The sequence below is a fragment of the Anopheles merus genome, chromosome 2R (assembly GCF_017562075.2).
Source record: "Anopheles merus strain MAF chromosome 2R, AmerM5.1, whole genome shotgun sequence".
NCBI classification, from domain to species: domain Eukaryota; kingdom Metazoa; phylum Arthropoda; class Insecta; order Diptera; family Culicidae; genus Anopheles; species Anopheles merus.
This window is the reverse complement of record NC_054082.1, coordinates 1,192,437-1,207,786: the sequence shown is the minus strand read 5'-3', so window position 1 is coordinate 1,207,786 and position 15,350 is coordinate 1,192,437. Positions and strand designations below refer to the sequence as shown.

The following is a 15,350-nucleotide window of genomic DNA, read 5'->3' as shown; positions in this document are numbered from 1 at the left end:
GCCGCGGTTTAAAGCAAGAACCATAGAAAATCATTATCCCAACGATCGTAGCTAGTGCATGTCAAAGCAATCGCTCCGCTGCAGTGCCAATGCAGCTTAATTTACTCACGTCATTGTGTATTTAAATGCCTAAGCGATTGCTCATAAATTATGACCTCATTCCTGTTCAATCATGGGAAGTGCGGCCGAATGCCCCAGCAGCGGGCTACTTAAAATTATTCATAAAAGCTTCCACAGCAGCGTAAAGCTCGTTAGGTATGAAAATTTCATTCCCAAACCTGCATCCAGTAGGCACTCTTATCGACGCGCTGGTGCGGTTGTTGCCGGCGACCGTTGGAGAGAAACTTTTTCACAAATCAAATTATAGGTCCATTTTTACATTTTATCATCCCCGGGAAATCGATCCTCCAAACCCTCATCATCTGACACCTTGTCCCGGCTTCTCGTTACCATCCACGTCAGCATAATTGATGAAACAAACTGTACACAGGTTGTACAGAACAGTTCAAAAATATCCCCAAAATTGTGTGCCATGCCCGCAATCGCTGTCTATGGGTCGCAACGAGCTCCAGAGCTCCCTCGGTGTGAGTGTGTGTTGTGATGTATCGAAAAGGAAACAAGTTTCGGGACCCTGTAATTATTCCGGCACGCTATAAAGCCATTGTACAAGCGGGCTACCCGACTTAAAAAGCTCGACATAAAGTGTGTTCTTTGTGTATGTGTGCTTTTAAATATAACTTTACTCATGGAGGGTGGCTTTTTTTCGAAGACGGACAAAAAGCACGAGAACTGCCTGCTCCACCGGCTTACCGTACCCGTGAGGCTGTCATGAATTTTAAATGAACACTAGGAACCAGTTTTTTCTCCTTTTCGTTGGTGTGTAATATAGTGCTCCCGCCGTATAATGGGTGGTTGGTAGGACTACCGGCGAACGGTAGGACCCACCGCGTAGCCCGCATGTACTTACACGTGCCGTGCTGGAATGTTTGTTACCTCGCACACAAAACGAGCTATAATGGGTGCGCGTACTGCTTTCCTCGAGATATGAAGTCCAATTTTCCAGTTTCACCTCATCGGAGCTGTGTGGCGTGCGCTAACGAACCTTTCCTGCTGGGTGGAACCTCCCACCCCGAGCGCAGCCGACATCCGTTTTATCCGTTCTGGAATCGTGGTAAAAAATGAGGCCCAAAGCATTTATCGCGACTTGCTTTGGTTCCGTTGGTGCCAGCTGGTCGAGCCTTCCAGCCGGCTTCAGCGACTGATTGCATGTCTAATTCAGCGTTTGATCGTTTTATGATTATACTCTCAACATTATTTTCAAACCTAACGCTGGAAGTGGGTCTTTCGATATTTTTTTTCTTGCAATAATATTTGGAAACAAGCAATCTTCAGCGTGATGGTGCCTTTTTTCTCCCTCTTGCTGCCGGATGGATACATATGCAAAGCAGCTTTTAATCCTTGTTTGGTTGGTTTTAATTCTTTTCAAACTTGATGTTTGTCGAGGAAGTTCCGTTCGGTAAAGCTCGAAAGTCACCCAGGAAAAGCCGGCAAAAGCTCGAAGAAGTACACAGGTAAAGCTGAAGACACTCGCACCCGCTATGGCCCAGAACCGGGCCGAGCCAGCACGGTGGCACGGTGGGTGCAAAAAAGAATGCCGGAAAGAACAGCATTGGGATGCGTTTGCGCACAAGCTTCTGCCCGCATTCGATTTGGCCGAGGGCGGTCCGGTGTGGCGCACAGCACGAGCAAGGATCGAGGCAGCGAGTGTTTGCTACTAGAATCTTTCGCCAAAGTTGCGGAACGGGGCTGGACCGATTCGCAACTTGGATCGTAGCCAGACGGGCAGCGTATCCTTTCACGGGTAGCACGGCCGGTCCGAACATTTCACCACTAGGTCGCGGGCATTTGTGAACCACATCGAGGGCATATTGAAAAGAAAAACCAAAATAGCTTAAGAGCATAAAGTGGGGCCGGTAGTCTTAAAAAAAAATGCGCTACAGCTACAGCTACCTTTTTTTCTCGAACCACTAGACTCGCCTTTTTTCGCTACTTCAAGCCAAACGGCAGTTTTTGTGCCTTTCTGAGGGACAGATTTCGGTTCCACTTAGTCTGGCTGGCAAGTGATTGCACTTAATGAGCAACATAGGCACTTGGCCGTGGTGGAGCACGGGTTCTTGTCATCTGTGCGGTGGAAGCAGACGGTTTGTAAAGAACATTCAATTACGAGGCCGTTAGCATCCTTCAAGCGACATCAAACGATGTCTCGTGGGCAATGTTTCGCGATTCTGTAAAATGGGTCTGCCGGTCTCCGTCTTCTCCCGGCACTGGTTCGGAGCACCCACGTCGCTGCCCAAAATGCTCCACACATATATACCCACATGAGATACAATCTCATTACCGAAATGATGACGCAATTTCGACGAAAGAAGGAAACATATTTCACGGTTCGTTTTTCACATCGAAAAACTGAGCAAACACGATGGAGAATGAATTCCCCTTTGCTTCTGCGCTCGGATCGGGGCCACGAGAAGGATAGGCACCACACTAATGTCTGTTTTCATGTTCAACAAACATTCCACTTGCGGCGCTATTCAGGCCAGTAACCACCGAACACAACCGCGTGGAAGAGAGCGCAAAAGGGAGAATAAAATGTTTAAAACAGTTTTACGATTGCTGGCGATGTAAATCAAACACCATGAAAGGATCTGCAGAATTTGCAGAACAATAGGCCAGCGACCCAGCACCAGCATACATACACACACACAAAAAATAAACCTCCCCGTTTTATTGTGTGCTTTCACGTTTACGAAATAACCCTTTCACCGGGGACGGGATTTGGGAGTTGTGAACTTTAGCGGCGCGCTCGAAAGTTTGCTACCCGGCCAAGAGCCTAAAGGCTTAGAAAAGGGTTTGCCAGTTTTCAAAGGCCAGCGATAAGCATTTCCGGTCCAAACAGTGCAATTCATAAATTACCTTCCTTTCGCTCTTCCCGCTCATGCTCCTTTAGTCTCTTTCACTCCATCATTTCGATTGGCCTGCTTTTGGCCGTCGTACAAAGCTTCTGTTTTTTTTGGTACCGACTGGTTTGCATGTCACACGCAAAACGCATCCACGGCACGATTGCACCGGCTCTGGCGCTCACGACGGCGCTCTCCAGTGCCATACGGTACAGCGGTGTTGTTATTAGCTTGGATTGTGACACGAAAACAGCAATGCGTATAATCGACCGATACGTGGTGGGCCTGCGATTGCTCCGGTCGAAAATAGAACCGCGCCACAGGATACACGCCGCTTATCGATTCGACATTTTCCACCGGGGCTTGGGGGAAAATCCGTACGGCTGTACGTGTGTGCGAGAGCGTGTGCGCGTGTGTGTCGGTATGTGGCTTGTTTCGTGGGAAAATGCGAGAGGCTATCGACCATTCGGGTCGGGCTATTATAAGTTTCTGATTTTGATGGGGGACCGGGCTCACACGTCTTTTGTATGACCTCGAGACAGACACAAGACACAGCACAGCGCACGGCCATTGAATAGTGGAACGGATCGGTGTGGTGGTAGTGTCGGACGTGTGCTTTGGAGATTACTAGCTCTTCTCGCGCTGTGGCGCTCCCATCAAATCCCCGGCGCTCGAGAGGACACTCGTTTTGTCGTCGGAAATAACAAAACCCACCCCGGTGGAATACAAAGTAGCACCGGGAACCTCAAAGAAGGCACCAGCAATAGCAAAGTATAAAAAAAAAAACGAATGCTTGCTCGCATAAGAAACTCTGCTCAAGCAGAAGATGAAACACTTTCAATGGGGAGTCTCGTTTGCTCGTTGTGCTTAAAGGACATCCATGACGACTCGATACGTTCGGAAACGGCCTTCCGTCGGCGTATAAGAAACAGGGCTGAAATTACACACCGGATGCCTGTGTTTTCTATCGCTCGTCTTGCGTCTTTCTGGGGGTGTAAAGTGTGTTGAAGAAGGTCCTCCTGTGAAGACGTGTACGTAAAAAAAGGGAACGCAACACAAGGGAACTACATAGAATTGATTACTATGAGCGCTCTCCTCGCTTCCTGCTCGGAAGCCTGTGCACGAATGAATGTGCAAAGGACGAAACCCAACCCCGCGTCCGCTTCCAACCGCTGCTGCGGCGCCATCTTGCGGTCAGCTTTTTTGTGTGCAGCGCTCTTTGAGTGGTAAATAACGACTAGCAACACCTCACAATTTGTACACTTCAGAACCATTCCCGCATTGTGCGGTGTCTGACAACCACAATGGCATTTGGCAAAGAAAGGCCTCTCGGGCTCGGCTAGCAAAAACTGGGTGGAAAATATTATACTCGTTTTAAAAACCCACCCTCCCCATCTGCCGGAACCATCTCCCCGCCTTCCGCAAGGTGAGAATCGGGGAACGCCGCCGTCCATTGATCCTAATGACGTCCATTTCCATGTTAACACTTCCAGCGTGGCGGCAGCTTTTCACCGGAAGCGAAAGGGAACGGATGAGCACGGCACCCGATTAAAGCTACCGTTTAACGTGCTTGTTGATGTGCTGCTACCTTATCGCCCCGAGTGAAGTGAAATGGAAATTCATATTCCCTTCTCCCCTTACAGCAACCAAAATGACGTAAATGCCTTTTCATAGAAACAACCACTACCATAGGCACACAGACGGGCCCAAAACCTGCTATCATTCGCACGATGATTTCAAAGATCCGTGGCATTCCACCGTCCCACCGGTTGCCCTGGCATGCTGGCACATTCTCTGGCCCTCTTTATGTTGCGAAACGAGACACGACTCGTTTCACTTAGCGCTTAACACACTCTGCCTAATCCTTCCCAAAAGCTCTGTTTGCTCAATGAGTGCTTTACTGTTTGGGGCAGAAATGGTGGACCTGTGAATAGCAGGATAATATTTACTTGTCAGATGTTTAATGGTGGCGCAGCAAACATGAGACGCCGAAATTCAATGGTAGCAACGAAATGAAAAGCCGGTCCTCCCAAAGCCCAAGCCATGCTATCATAAATCATGTTGGTGGTGTAAAATTTTCCCCATTTGATTGATATCGTTTGCCCCCATGTGTGCGCTTTCGCCGTGGGATTGGCAGAATTCTTTCGAAACTTCTCCATAAATCCCCAATTCCCGGTTTGAGGGACGACAGAAGGTGTCGAAAAGCGTTTGGCACAATATTGTTACTTTATTTGCGCTTAACACGCTATTGTTAGCGTAATTCGGCATGGCGCACAGCAAACCAAAAAGTATCATAAAGACAAATAAATTACAAATTTATACGCAACCTTCCGTAACAATGGGCTTTTCTTGTCCTGGTGACCGGCCGGAGAGTTGTCCACTCCCCTGAAATAGTGTTTGTTTTTCTCCTGAGCAAATGGCTTATTCGTCGGCTGGTAGAGTTCTTCAAACAAGCCCCCCCCCCCCGTTTCTCGTGGTCTCCGGAATATTATTAGCGTTTCTGATTTCTTCCCCACACTCACACAAGGAAAACCCACCATCTGCCACCATCCAAGGGGTTGGGTTCTGACGGATAATTTCATTATACTTTCGTTTCTGGAAGGTTTTTTTCTTCATTTTGCTGTACCCAAATACCGGCCATTTCCAGACACCCGGCATCAGCTAATATTTGCCTACGCTTTTATCGTCATGATATCCTGACTTGGGTCCATTGGACGAGCCCTGTATGAAAGGAAGGCAAGAAGTTGCACTCTGAGGGCACGTAAATGGATGGTCCATTCCGACCGACAAAGCAATCGGCATAATAGAAGGCTGTCCCGTCGCCGTCTAGGCCTAACGAATGGCTTTATGGTGGGTGGGCAGTGCCGCCTGAGCCGCCTATGCCCTTGATGGGTGGCCGCCGACAAGCCGAACACGAAGAAGCATGAAGCGCTAGGGATGATGTAATTAATTGGCAGCGATCGCCGCAGACACGGCTCGTTTTTCCGGTCAGCGTCAATGACAGCGCGGTGGATTATCGCGGCGGTATCTCCCTTTCCGGTTTACGACCCGCAATCGCTAACAAGACGAGTGGGGCGACGGCATCTCCCTTAGCCGTTCGAAATTTCCTTTTTTCCACCTGCGCCGTGAGTCGCAACTGTATGACGTAAGCGGCTGTCATAAACAAACAGTTCCGACGGTTCGCTCCCTCCCGTTCGTTTACATCATCTTTTCGGAAAGCAATCAAAATGGCACAGCCATCGCAGCCATCACCTACCTTTGATAAGCCGTTGGAGAATGATATCCTTATGGTCCTGCGAGTGTGGCTCGCCGATGACGATCAACAGATAGCACCCGGTAAGTGGGCTCGGCGGACCGACACCGATAATGCTCGGTGGCCCATCGGACCCGGCCCCGATGTCGATGCTGCCGCCCTGCTGCTCATCGCCCCCGTTCACCTCCATCGGTGCCACCAGATCCTGGTCCTGATCCATGCTGGCCCGTCCCTCCTGGCGTTCGATTTGCTCACTCAAAGCTCACTGGCAGAAATAGAATAACGTCCTACACCAGCAAAGATGGCAGCTGCTTGTTGTGCACGGTACACGAAGGGTGGACGCTTTTTGCGCAGCTTCTCGCAATAGGTCACTTTCAGGATAACGGGTCAGTCACTCTCCGGTGGCAACGGGGCGAGCCAAAGTATGCGAAATACGCAGTAAGCTCTAGAAAACGCTGTGTGCTTTACTTTCTCCACCGACCGACCGTGTTCTTGCGAGTCTTTGTCCACTGAGAACAGTGATGGCGAATGGTTGGAGCGCACCCGTTGTTTTGCTTCGCTCGAGAAGGACACACACACACACGGGATACAAAGATGCTTGCCAGGCAGCAGCAGTAGCAGTTGATCAGTGATGGTCGGATATTTCTTTGCTCTTTTTTTCGAAAAAGGAACACACCCGTAACTGCGTGTCCTGTCTATGCACTTTATCGCTCACGACTAACACAGTGACACCGAGTCGAGTCCACTAGCCTTGTTCCAGAATCGTGGAAACACGAACCACCACACCGTGCCGCGCTGCTTCGTCCGTTCCCCCCGCGTGTCGCTTTCGTTCCGGCGTCGAAAGGGAAATCCTTTCGGGGTGATTCCACCAAACTATCAACTCACTCTCTTTGTCTGAACCTTCTCTCGCTCTCACGCGCTGTGAAGCTTACTCTCTCGATCGGAAAAAAACGGGAGAGAGCGTAAAATTTTCTCGTCTACACTGGAAAGTTTTCTATGGCCTTATCACAACCACACAAACGCACGAATTGGAAAGCACGGATGATGACACAAACACGAAGCTACCTTCTTCTTGATCGATCCTGGCAATGCCTCAAAGATGTGTCAATTTTAACTCGCGGTACTACTTTTCTTCGAGCCTTTTTGTTTCTGCAGATTTATCTCTAAACGGACAGTTATTTCACGGGTTCACATTCACACTACTGTCTCTAGCTTAGCTGTAGGGTTCTAGCTATGAAGCAGTTGTATTTAAATTATCCTAATTTCTCTCTTCATTCGTTCCTGTTCGACGCCTGTTACCACCCCTCACTACCGAGGGTGAAAGCTTTGGGAATGTCTTGCAAATGGTTTTGCTTGCTTGTGTTCTTTGGTTTAATCACTTTTTATTACCAGATATCACGGCTGATAGCTTCTTCGATTGCGTCGGTTGTTTCACAGGGGTTCGCCTTAGCGCAAGATGTACAATCTGGTTCTGACTGAGGCTGTCGAACGAATGTTGGAGACGTAACAGTTGCTTGGCTTACTCTGATGTATGTAATACTACTTATTGTACATGAAAAGTCTTTCCCATTCCACTCTTTATCGCTCTCGGTGTAGCTTTCTCTCTTTTGCTCACTCTCTGCCGAGCCTTTTTATGTCCTCTGATGGTGGAAAACGACGTCCCAAGACACACACACTCACACAAACACACACGCACACTTAACACATGAGCAGTTTTTTCCCCTGCTGCGGACTAGCATGTGCTGGGGAAGTGGAATTGCGGTGAGGTCTTTTTTCTTTGGGGTCAATTTTCCGGACTTTTCCGTGGCGTCAGGACTTTGGATAGGACTTTTCAAGATATTTTGCGACTATCCTTAACTCTCCGCTTTGTTCTTCTCGGGTCAAACGGGGTTCGCACTTTGGATGGTTTGCTTGCAGCGCACTGGATTTATAACTGATAGCAACTGTTCGTTTCGCCGTTTCGTTTTTCTCGGCCGATAGTTTTTCACTTCCTTTTTTTTGTTTTTTTTTTTATGTCGTCATCTTTTTGGCGTGTAATATATTTGCGTTTACCATTCTGTCTGAACCTTTGCCGTTTGCCCCGTGTTGGAGAGATCACTTTTATATTCGACCGGCGTTTGCTGGACACAGCCAAGTCACCTGCGCGCTGCTGCGAAAACGAATTCAGTATGACAGGCACGACTGACGACAGGCCACATCTGGCTGCTGGTTGGTATCGGCTTCGCCTTTCGGGGTTTCTCCGGCTCGTGCGCCGCTCACACACATATTTCGTGTGTCATGCGAGCGGAAGAAAACCGTCCGGTAGCGGAAAAGCCGAGCGGCGGCAGGCCTGCACAACAGACGAAAAGAAGAGAGCCCGCAGCCAACGGACCGCCGGACCGGGGCGGCCAGGAGGCCGGTGACGGTGGATGGAGAATTCGGTGCTCGGGGACGTACACGATCGCGCATGCCTCGATTCGATTTTCGTGCGCTACCGGTTGTGTATGTGTCGGTGTTTGCTGCTGGAAGCGCCATGGTTGCGTACAGCACGGTTCCCTGCTCTCGCCACCGTGGTGTAGGGTCTTTGGGGGGATGCTTTCTCTTCTCGAGTCACACCGACGACAATTCGGTCATTCTCTCGCTTCTCTCTCTCTGGCAAGTTGTCGCTCTCGTCTAACGCCGTCCATGCGCTTCCCGTTGCACTTTGCGTCTTGCGGGTTCGAATTTTTTGCGTTAGAGAGAGAGAGAGCGAGCGCCAACAGCAGGGCGTGTGAGAGCATTCCGGCCAACCGTACCGACACCATTCATCGCTTCCATCTGTTTTTCCGATCATCCTGCCTTTGGTATGCGATTCTCTGGCCCGCTCTCTGCACAAGTCCGGCCAGTCATTATGGCGTATAGTTTCGAGGGCGAAGAAGAACAGCAACAAGAAACGACGACTCTTCCCGATTCCGCCCGCCCCCGCACTTGCCATCGCCCCTCGGCAGAGCCAAACCGCACACGTCTTCCACTTCCGTTTTGTGGTGCTTACTTTGCATGTCTTTTTTATTTCCATCGTTTTATGGTGCGGGGTTTAAAAAAAATCGCTCCCGACACTCAAGCGAAATTGAGAAGTATCTTTTAATCTTCATCTTTAGAGGCTCTAAGTATTTATGATCGTGGGTTTTTAGTGCGGCAAGAGGCTTGCGTTGGCAGTGTTGTGATATTAATTGAGTTATCACGTTGAATGTTTCATTATTTCACTAAAGTTATGTTGTTGTCTCCAAATAATTCGTTAAAATTGTGGTTGACAGTAGAGCTTTCCACGCTTTAAATGGCTAGCGAAAATGTACAACAAGCGGAAGGTCGATCAATAATCCAAAACCGATAAAACCCTCGCCTAATCGAAAATCGAAAATCCAATCTAACTGTGGCAAAGACAATATTGGGAGAAGAAACAAAACTTCCCCTCGTGGGGCCATCCCGTGAACGCATTAGAAAGAACCACAAACCAAAACAAGAAAACGAAAAAAACAAAAACAAACAAATCTGCCGACAATGCCACATCTGGACGGAACTCATTTATCTCCCCATAATCGGCTCCAAAGGCACCGATTTGAAAATGGAAAATGAACCGCCGCAAACAGCAAAAAGCCGACAGCTGTGTGAATACGCTAAGTGATCGAGACGCACACACACACACTGTGCGCACCACAAAATCTGCTCGAATGGCCGTGTTTTCCCCCACCGATAAGCATTGATAATGAGTTCGTTAAATCGAATCAAGCGCCACCACGCATCCGGCCGAGTTTAATTGTATCGGGAGGGGTGTACCGGCACTGTGGGAAACCCGGTACACGACGGTACATTTGTGCAAAGCCCCGTGTCATTTAGCTTCCAAGCTCGTTTTCTCCTCCCAAAGGCCGGTCGCCGGTTCATTTGTGCCGGATAGCAAATGTGAACTTTCATCGCCAAATTTCCACCCATTTTCCTATCAAAAACTGAAGCTTTCAAACCGATTGTGAACGACTCGTTTCATCAAAGTGTGGTGAGGATCATTAATAATCATATCGGTCAATTCGCACAAACGGAGGTGAAAACATTTGCCGTACTATCATTGGTTTAGCATATTTTATCACATTGTTAACCATAGCCCGCTTGCTTATCCGCAAAAGTCATCACACACACATTAAGATTGTGGATTCCTTTCGTCCGCCCCCTGGAGGGTACAGACGAGGGCATTAAGATAACATTAAGAAACGGCATTACAAATGTCGGCCAAAAATCAAACGACACGAGGCTGAGAATGCTGCTTCTGGGGTGCGTTTTATGTTCCACCACACTTAACACGTGTCGGAAGCGGGCCGTTCCGGTTTGCTGGCGTCCGATTTTGGGGACCTAGTTTTCCGATAACGCCGTCTAAACGCTGGGCGCATGAACTTTGAGAAATGGTTTTCAAATACGTGCCTTTCGTCGTACAGCCCAACGCACACACACCCCCTGTCCTCTGCTGTCTATTTTACACTGCATACCCGAATTTTCAGATAGCAAACACACAGACGCAGAGATACAGCATTATTTTATGACTTGCAGTTGCACACTGGGCCACGCGCCATACAGCACCGGCTTGTTGTTGGGCGAGAAAGTTTGGAAAGTCGCATCTCGGTGGTTGCGAGAGTGGGTGGTGCGCAAGGGGTGTACAATGAAACGTTCACAGCCATCGCCTCCCGCCCCACGATGATGGTGCGGCAGAGAGGTCCCGCGACCATTCGATCGCTTTTCACCGGCCAATCCATCGGCAATGATCCGCACGCTGCTGTTGCCGGACGAAATTGAATCTATAACTCGTCGCCTGCCGGCGTTCGGGCGACCCCCACAAGCTGCCCATTAATTGCTCCAGATAAATAATCCGATATTAAAGCCGCTCGCGCAATTGGCTTTTCTTTTACGTGGGCTTTCTTCCCTTTCGATTTGGTACAGTTTTCCTCGACCGTGACAATCCGCATTCGGCAGATTTAATCATCCCGCTTCTCGTTTTATTTTGATTGCCCGGTGGGTGAAATGAAAGGAGCTCCCCCCCATTGGAGCGGAACCACCTTCCCGGTGTGGGGGGCCGATTTTTTGCGAATTCTTTCTCTGCCTCTGGCTCTACCCCGCTGGCCGTTCGTCGCTGGCCATGGGGAGAGTGGCAATCTAACTGATCAAATCAAACCAACGAAAGGCATGGCAGTTGCGCTAATTGAGTTCCTGCTGTTGAGTTGAGTCTTTACGGTTGCATGGCGTTTTCCCATTTTTTGTTGTGTATGATGAGTTTTGCATGCCACCCTATTGGTAGGAGAAACAGCCAGAAGAATTACCTTGTAGCTGTTTTTTTGGAAGCTATTCGCGAAATTGTGACAAGAGGAAAATAATGGCAAACTGCGAAACCAACGGAGAAGTAGTCAATTGTTGCGAAAAAAACATCGCTTATAAGAGGATAGTTTTTTCCTTCGCTGAAGTACATTAACCTGACATTAGGTTGCCATTTTTTGCTGCCTTTTCGTGGTTGTGACAGTTGTCATTTCAGTTGCCAGCTGCAACCTAACTCTACTCCGTAAGCTTGGAGTAATAAGAGGTGCATTAATTCGTGCACACGGTTCATTTAGGAAGGAACAAAAGCAGCAAACAAACCTCCGCCCCAATCATCGCACAACCGAGAAGGAAATCCGTTCGCAAAACACAGAAAGCGACACGAAGAGGAGAACGGCGGAAGAAAGATGCAGCGAAAGAAATTTTGCACCGTTCGGAAGTTGGTAACTCGAAACGGGATCGTGTAGAGAAGCCATAGCCAGTCAAACACTCTTGGGGCGGCAAATCTTGCTGCTTGCCATCGCTTTGGGGTAAAACTGCAGAATTGAAAGAACATGCGGCAACGAACGATTGAGCATTTATGTTGCTGTTTTTTTGCATTTTTTTTTTGCAAGAACACTGTGTTCGCACGTGGCGTGAAATGGTTCCAGTCATTTGAGACAAATTTGTAGCAGCTAATTTTAGACCGCAGTATGAGTCGTTTAACCCCTCTTGTGCTGCTACGCCGTACAGTGTTAATTCGATATGTTTGCTTTACATTCAATGCTCGGCGAGATTTTAGACCGGAATTTAATGTGACTCTTTCTGCACATCCAATGATGCCTAGCTGGTTCTCCAATCTGCGTTTGATCGCGTTTGTAAATGCTTGTCTACAACGTGCATTAGTGTGCTGTGTAGCGGATTCTCGCCCAACGCAACTGCATGTTTCGGTGCAAAGTGCAAATTAGACATGATGCTTAGCAATTTGTCATCCGTACCGGTACACCGCTGCAGTAGTGGCCAACTTCAAACCCCATCCCGTACTTGCTGTGCGCAGCAAACTCCCAGAGAGCCAGAGCGGGAGAGAGAGAGACATGCAGCCAGGACGAGTAGGGCGAAAGGCACGGGCTCGTACAGTAGCGCACCGAACACGGCTCAAATGTCAAACACGAACAGCTGTTTGAGAAGTGGCGTGAAGCACAGATGTTATTCGCGCACCGTCCGCTAGAAGCAGTTTCCCGAGCCCTCGACCGAAGAACGCTCGACTGGCCCCCTTTCCAGCACCGTGACCGTGCGCTTCGGAAATGGTGCGCGAATTTTCCACTTCACCTGCCGCAGGACATTCCGGCTGGTGGGTTCGGAAAATCCGCCCACCTCTTGGATGATTCTGCATTAATTTGAGAGCGAACTGTGAGATGCGAACTAGTGTAGTAGAGAGAGAGAGCGCGCGCGAGTGAAGGTTCGTCGTGAGAGTCAACGCGTGTGAGATGTGCGATATGCGCAGGAGCGTTTTACTTCTCGGTAAGGGAAAAAGGGCACACCAAAGGGTTTTTCGGACAGTGGCTGCATACATTTGGGCACTGCATTCCCACCGAGACGCATTCACGCACCGTATGCCCGCTCGCGTAAAGGGCAGCAGATGATGCCGTAAGGAAGATGCCGTCATCCAATTCAAACTGATTTGGGAGCAGCGACCAAAGCTAATCATTTTGTTGGTTTGTTTGACTTCAGAAATCGACTTCGTTCGTCACGCTCGTTTGGGGGCTACGCACTGCAGCACACGCGGTCGCACCTTACACGTGGTAAAACAAAATAGGGAAACAAACACGTCGGGGTCCCGTCGTCGTGCCACAACCGTTTGAATCTTGCTAATTAACGTCGCTCGAAACTGGCGGAAGGGAAAGCGGCGAAACAGGGGCACCCCTTAACGGGTCAATTTCATTCGATTAACAGGTGTTAACTGCTCTGAAAAGTAGACTCGTTTACTGACCCGTTCGAGCGGACCATTCGAGCGGTTGTCTTTGCGATGATTAGCAACCGAAAATGATGTACAACAGCAGTAGCAGCAGCAGTGCGTACCTCAGAGGAGTTGGAGCGTGTATGCTTTCAACTTTATACTTACCCTTCTGCTTTCGCCGCTGCGTTCATCTTGCGAATTTCGCAATATTGACACGCGGGCAAGGTCGATGGACTTGATCGGTTTATCGCATCCGTTTGTTCTCGGCGCTTCTAGTTGGTTCTAAACTCGAAAGTGGAACACTCGCCAGTGCAAGAATAGCATCGGGAAACGGAACATTAATAGAACGACCGAATGATATGCTTCATGAAATCGAAAGCTTCCCTTATCCGTTTCGTCTAGACCTGCGTCAAGTGTATTTATTTCGGAACAGAAAAATGAATAGTCAACACATTTATATTTTCATTCTAAACAGAATCAGAACCTGCAACTGAACCGTCTTCCGGTGAATGGCTGCTGACGTATTTCCCACGCAATGAGGAGCTATTTATGATCAAAAGGAATGTTCTCGGACTCGGAATGGTAGCTCATCATCGGTCTTGATTATCAGAACCAGAATCTCACTGGCCTAATACCTGGATGATGAGTATTCGGACCGAAACGGTCAGATGCTGCCACATCGTCTTGCTTTCGACATCGTCAGCACCTGACACGGAGCACATGAAGCGAACGAAGCTGTCAAGACGTCGGTGCTTATCATTCCGCCTTTGATGAAGCACTAATCGTGGGCTGAAGAGGTGCCTACTGGATAAGCTATTTGTGAGCTTCCCAGACACGGCGGCGGTGGACGTGCTTTACCAAGGGTGAAGTTCAGTCTCCGTACCCGCAATCGATAAAGTAATCTTTGACACTGGCAGATGGGCTCGAGCCGGTGGGAAGGAAGGCGACACTGTGTGTTTTATTTGGCGCTTTGCTGTTCGGGCCAATATTTCATCGGTGGGGAAAGACGGATGAATACGGAAAAGCACCGACCGATACGCCTTAAGTAGAATGGTCACGGCCAACTGGCAGAAGTATCGCTCCAAGTAACGCGTCCCCACGGGGACCGTCAGCGACAAGCCACTGCCTAGCAAGCTGCTGGTGCGCTTCGACAGTCGGAAGCAAGCGAGCGGAATAGCTTCATTTATCCACGTCCAAGATTGCTCCCCGGGTCGCTTCCTCCTTCCACCTCCGACCTCCGACGCTATCATTAACTCCAATCGCACTCCGCTAAGTAGTGCTCTTCCTGCCTCAGTTAGATCTCCCCCCGCCAGTGTGCAAAGATGACCGAATGCGAAATCGATGCCCATTTGCCCAAATGTGGCTGTGTTCAGATTGGACCATTTGGATAACCACCCTCCGTCCATCCTTCCACGCTCCTCCATCCCAACCGGACCGCTGTGACGGATGTCCCATCGATTTGTTTCTATATTTGTCGCCGAGGGTTTATTTTTATTTGGCTTTTGCCGGCTTCTCTTGCCGCTGTCGCACTCGCCGAATCCTTTGGGGCCGCATAATTCGCGCAAATGTTGTGGCAAATGGTGCACGATCAATAATACGGTGTGCGGGTGCGGGTAAGTGTGTGTGTGTGTGTGTGTGTGTGTGTGTGTGTGTGCTGTATATGCTTGCTCCAGTTGATGCCCTGCCAGCGGAACCATGAGTTCCGGTTGATTCCACATGATCCAGTCGGCGGTATCCTGGAGGGAATGAGGGAGCCAAATAGGAAATATGTCGCCTGCGCTGCACTCCAGCACAATGGTCACACAATGGTGGTGCTACCGTGATGGTACCGTAATGATGGTGGTGGTGCTGGTGCTAGTGGCGTATATACGATTTTATGGCTTTCTTCCGGTTCCGG

General features: G+C 49.2%; 1 protein-coding gene across 3 annotated transcripts in view; it reads right to left on the bottom strand.

Moving 5' to 3' along the window:
• LOC121588490 (microtubule-associated protein futsch) overlaps positions 1–8,379 on the bottom strand; it is a 37,461-nt gene extending 29,082 nt beyond the window's left edge. For 2 of the 3 annotated variants that reach the window (XM_041906491.1, XM_041906493.1), the window contains exon 1: positions 6,214–8,378. In XM_041906491.1, coding sequence (XP_041762425.1) covers positions 6,214–6,430 — 217 coding nt within the window. In that variant the 5' untranslated portion in view covers positions 6,431–8,378. Of the gene's footprint in view, positions 1–6,213 lie in introns of all 3 variants that reach the window. The other variant, XM_041906492.1, reaches the window with a different exon arrangement.
• Between the last annotated feature and the right edge of the window lie 6,971 nt (positions 8,380–15,350).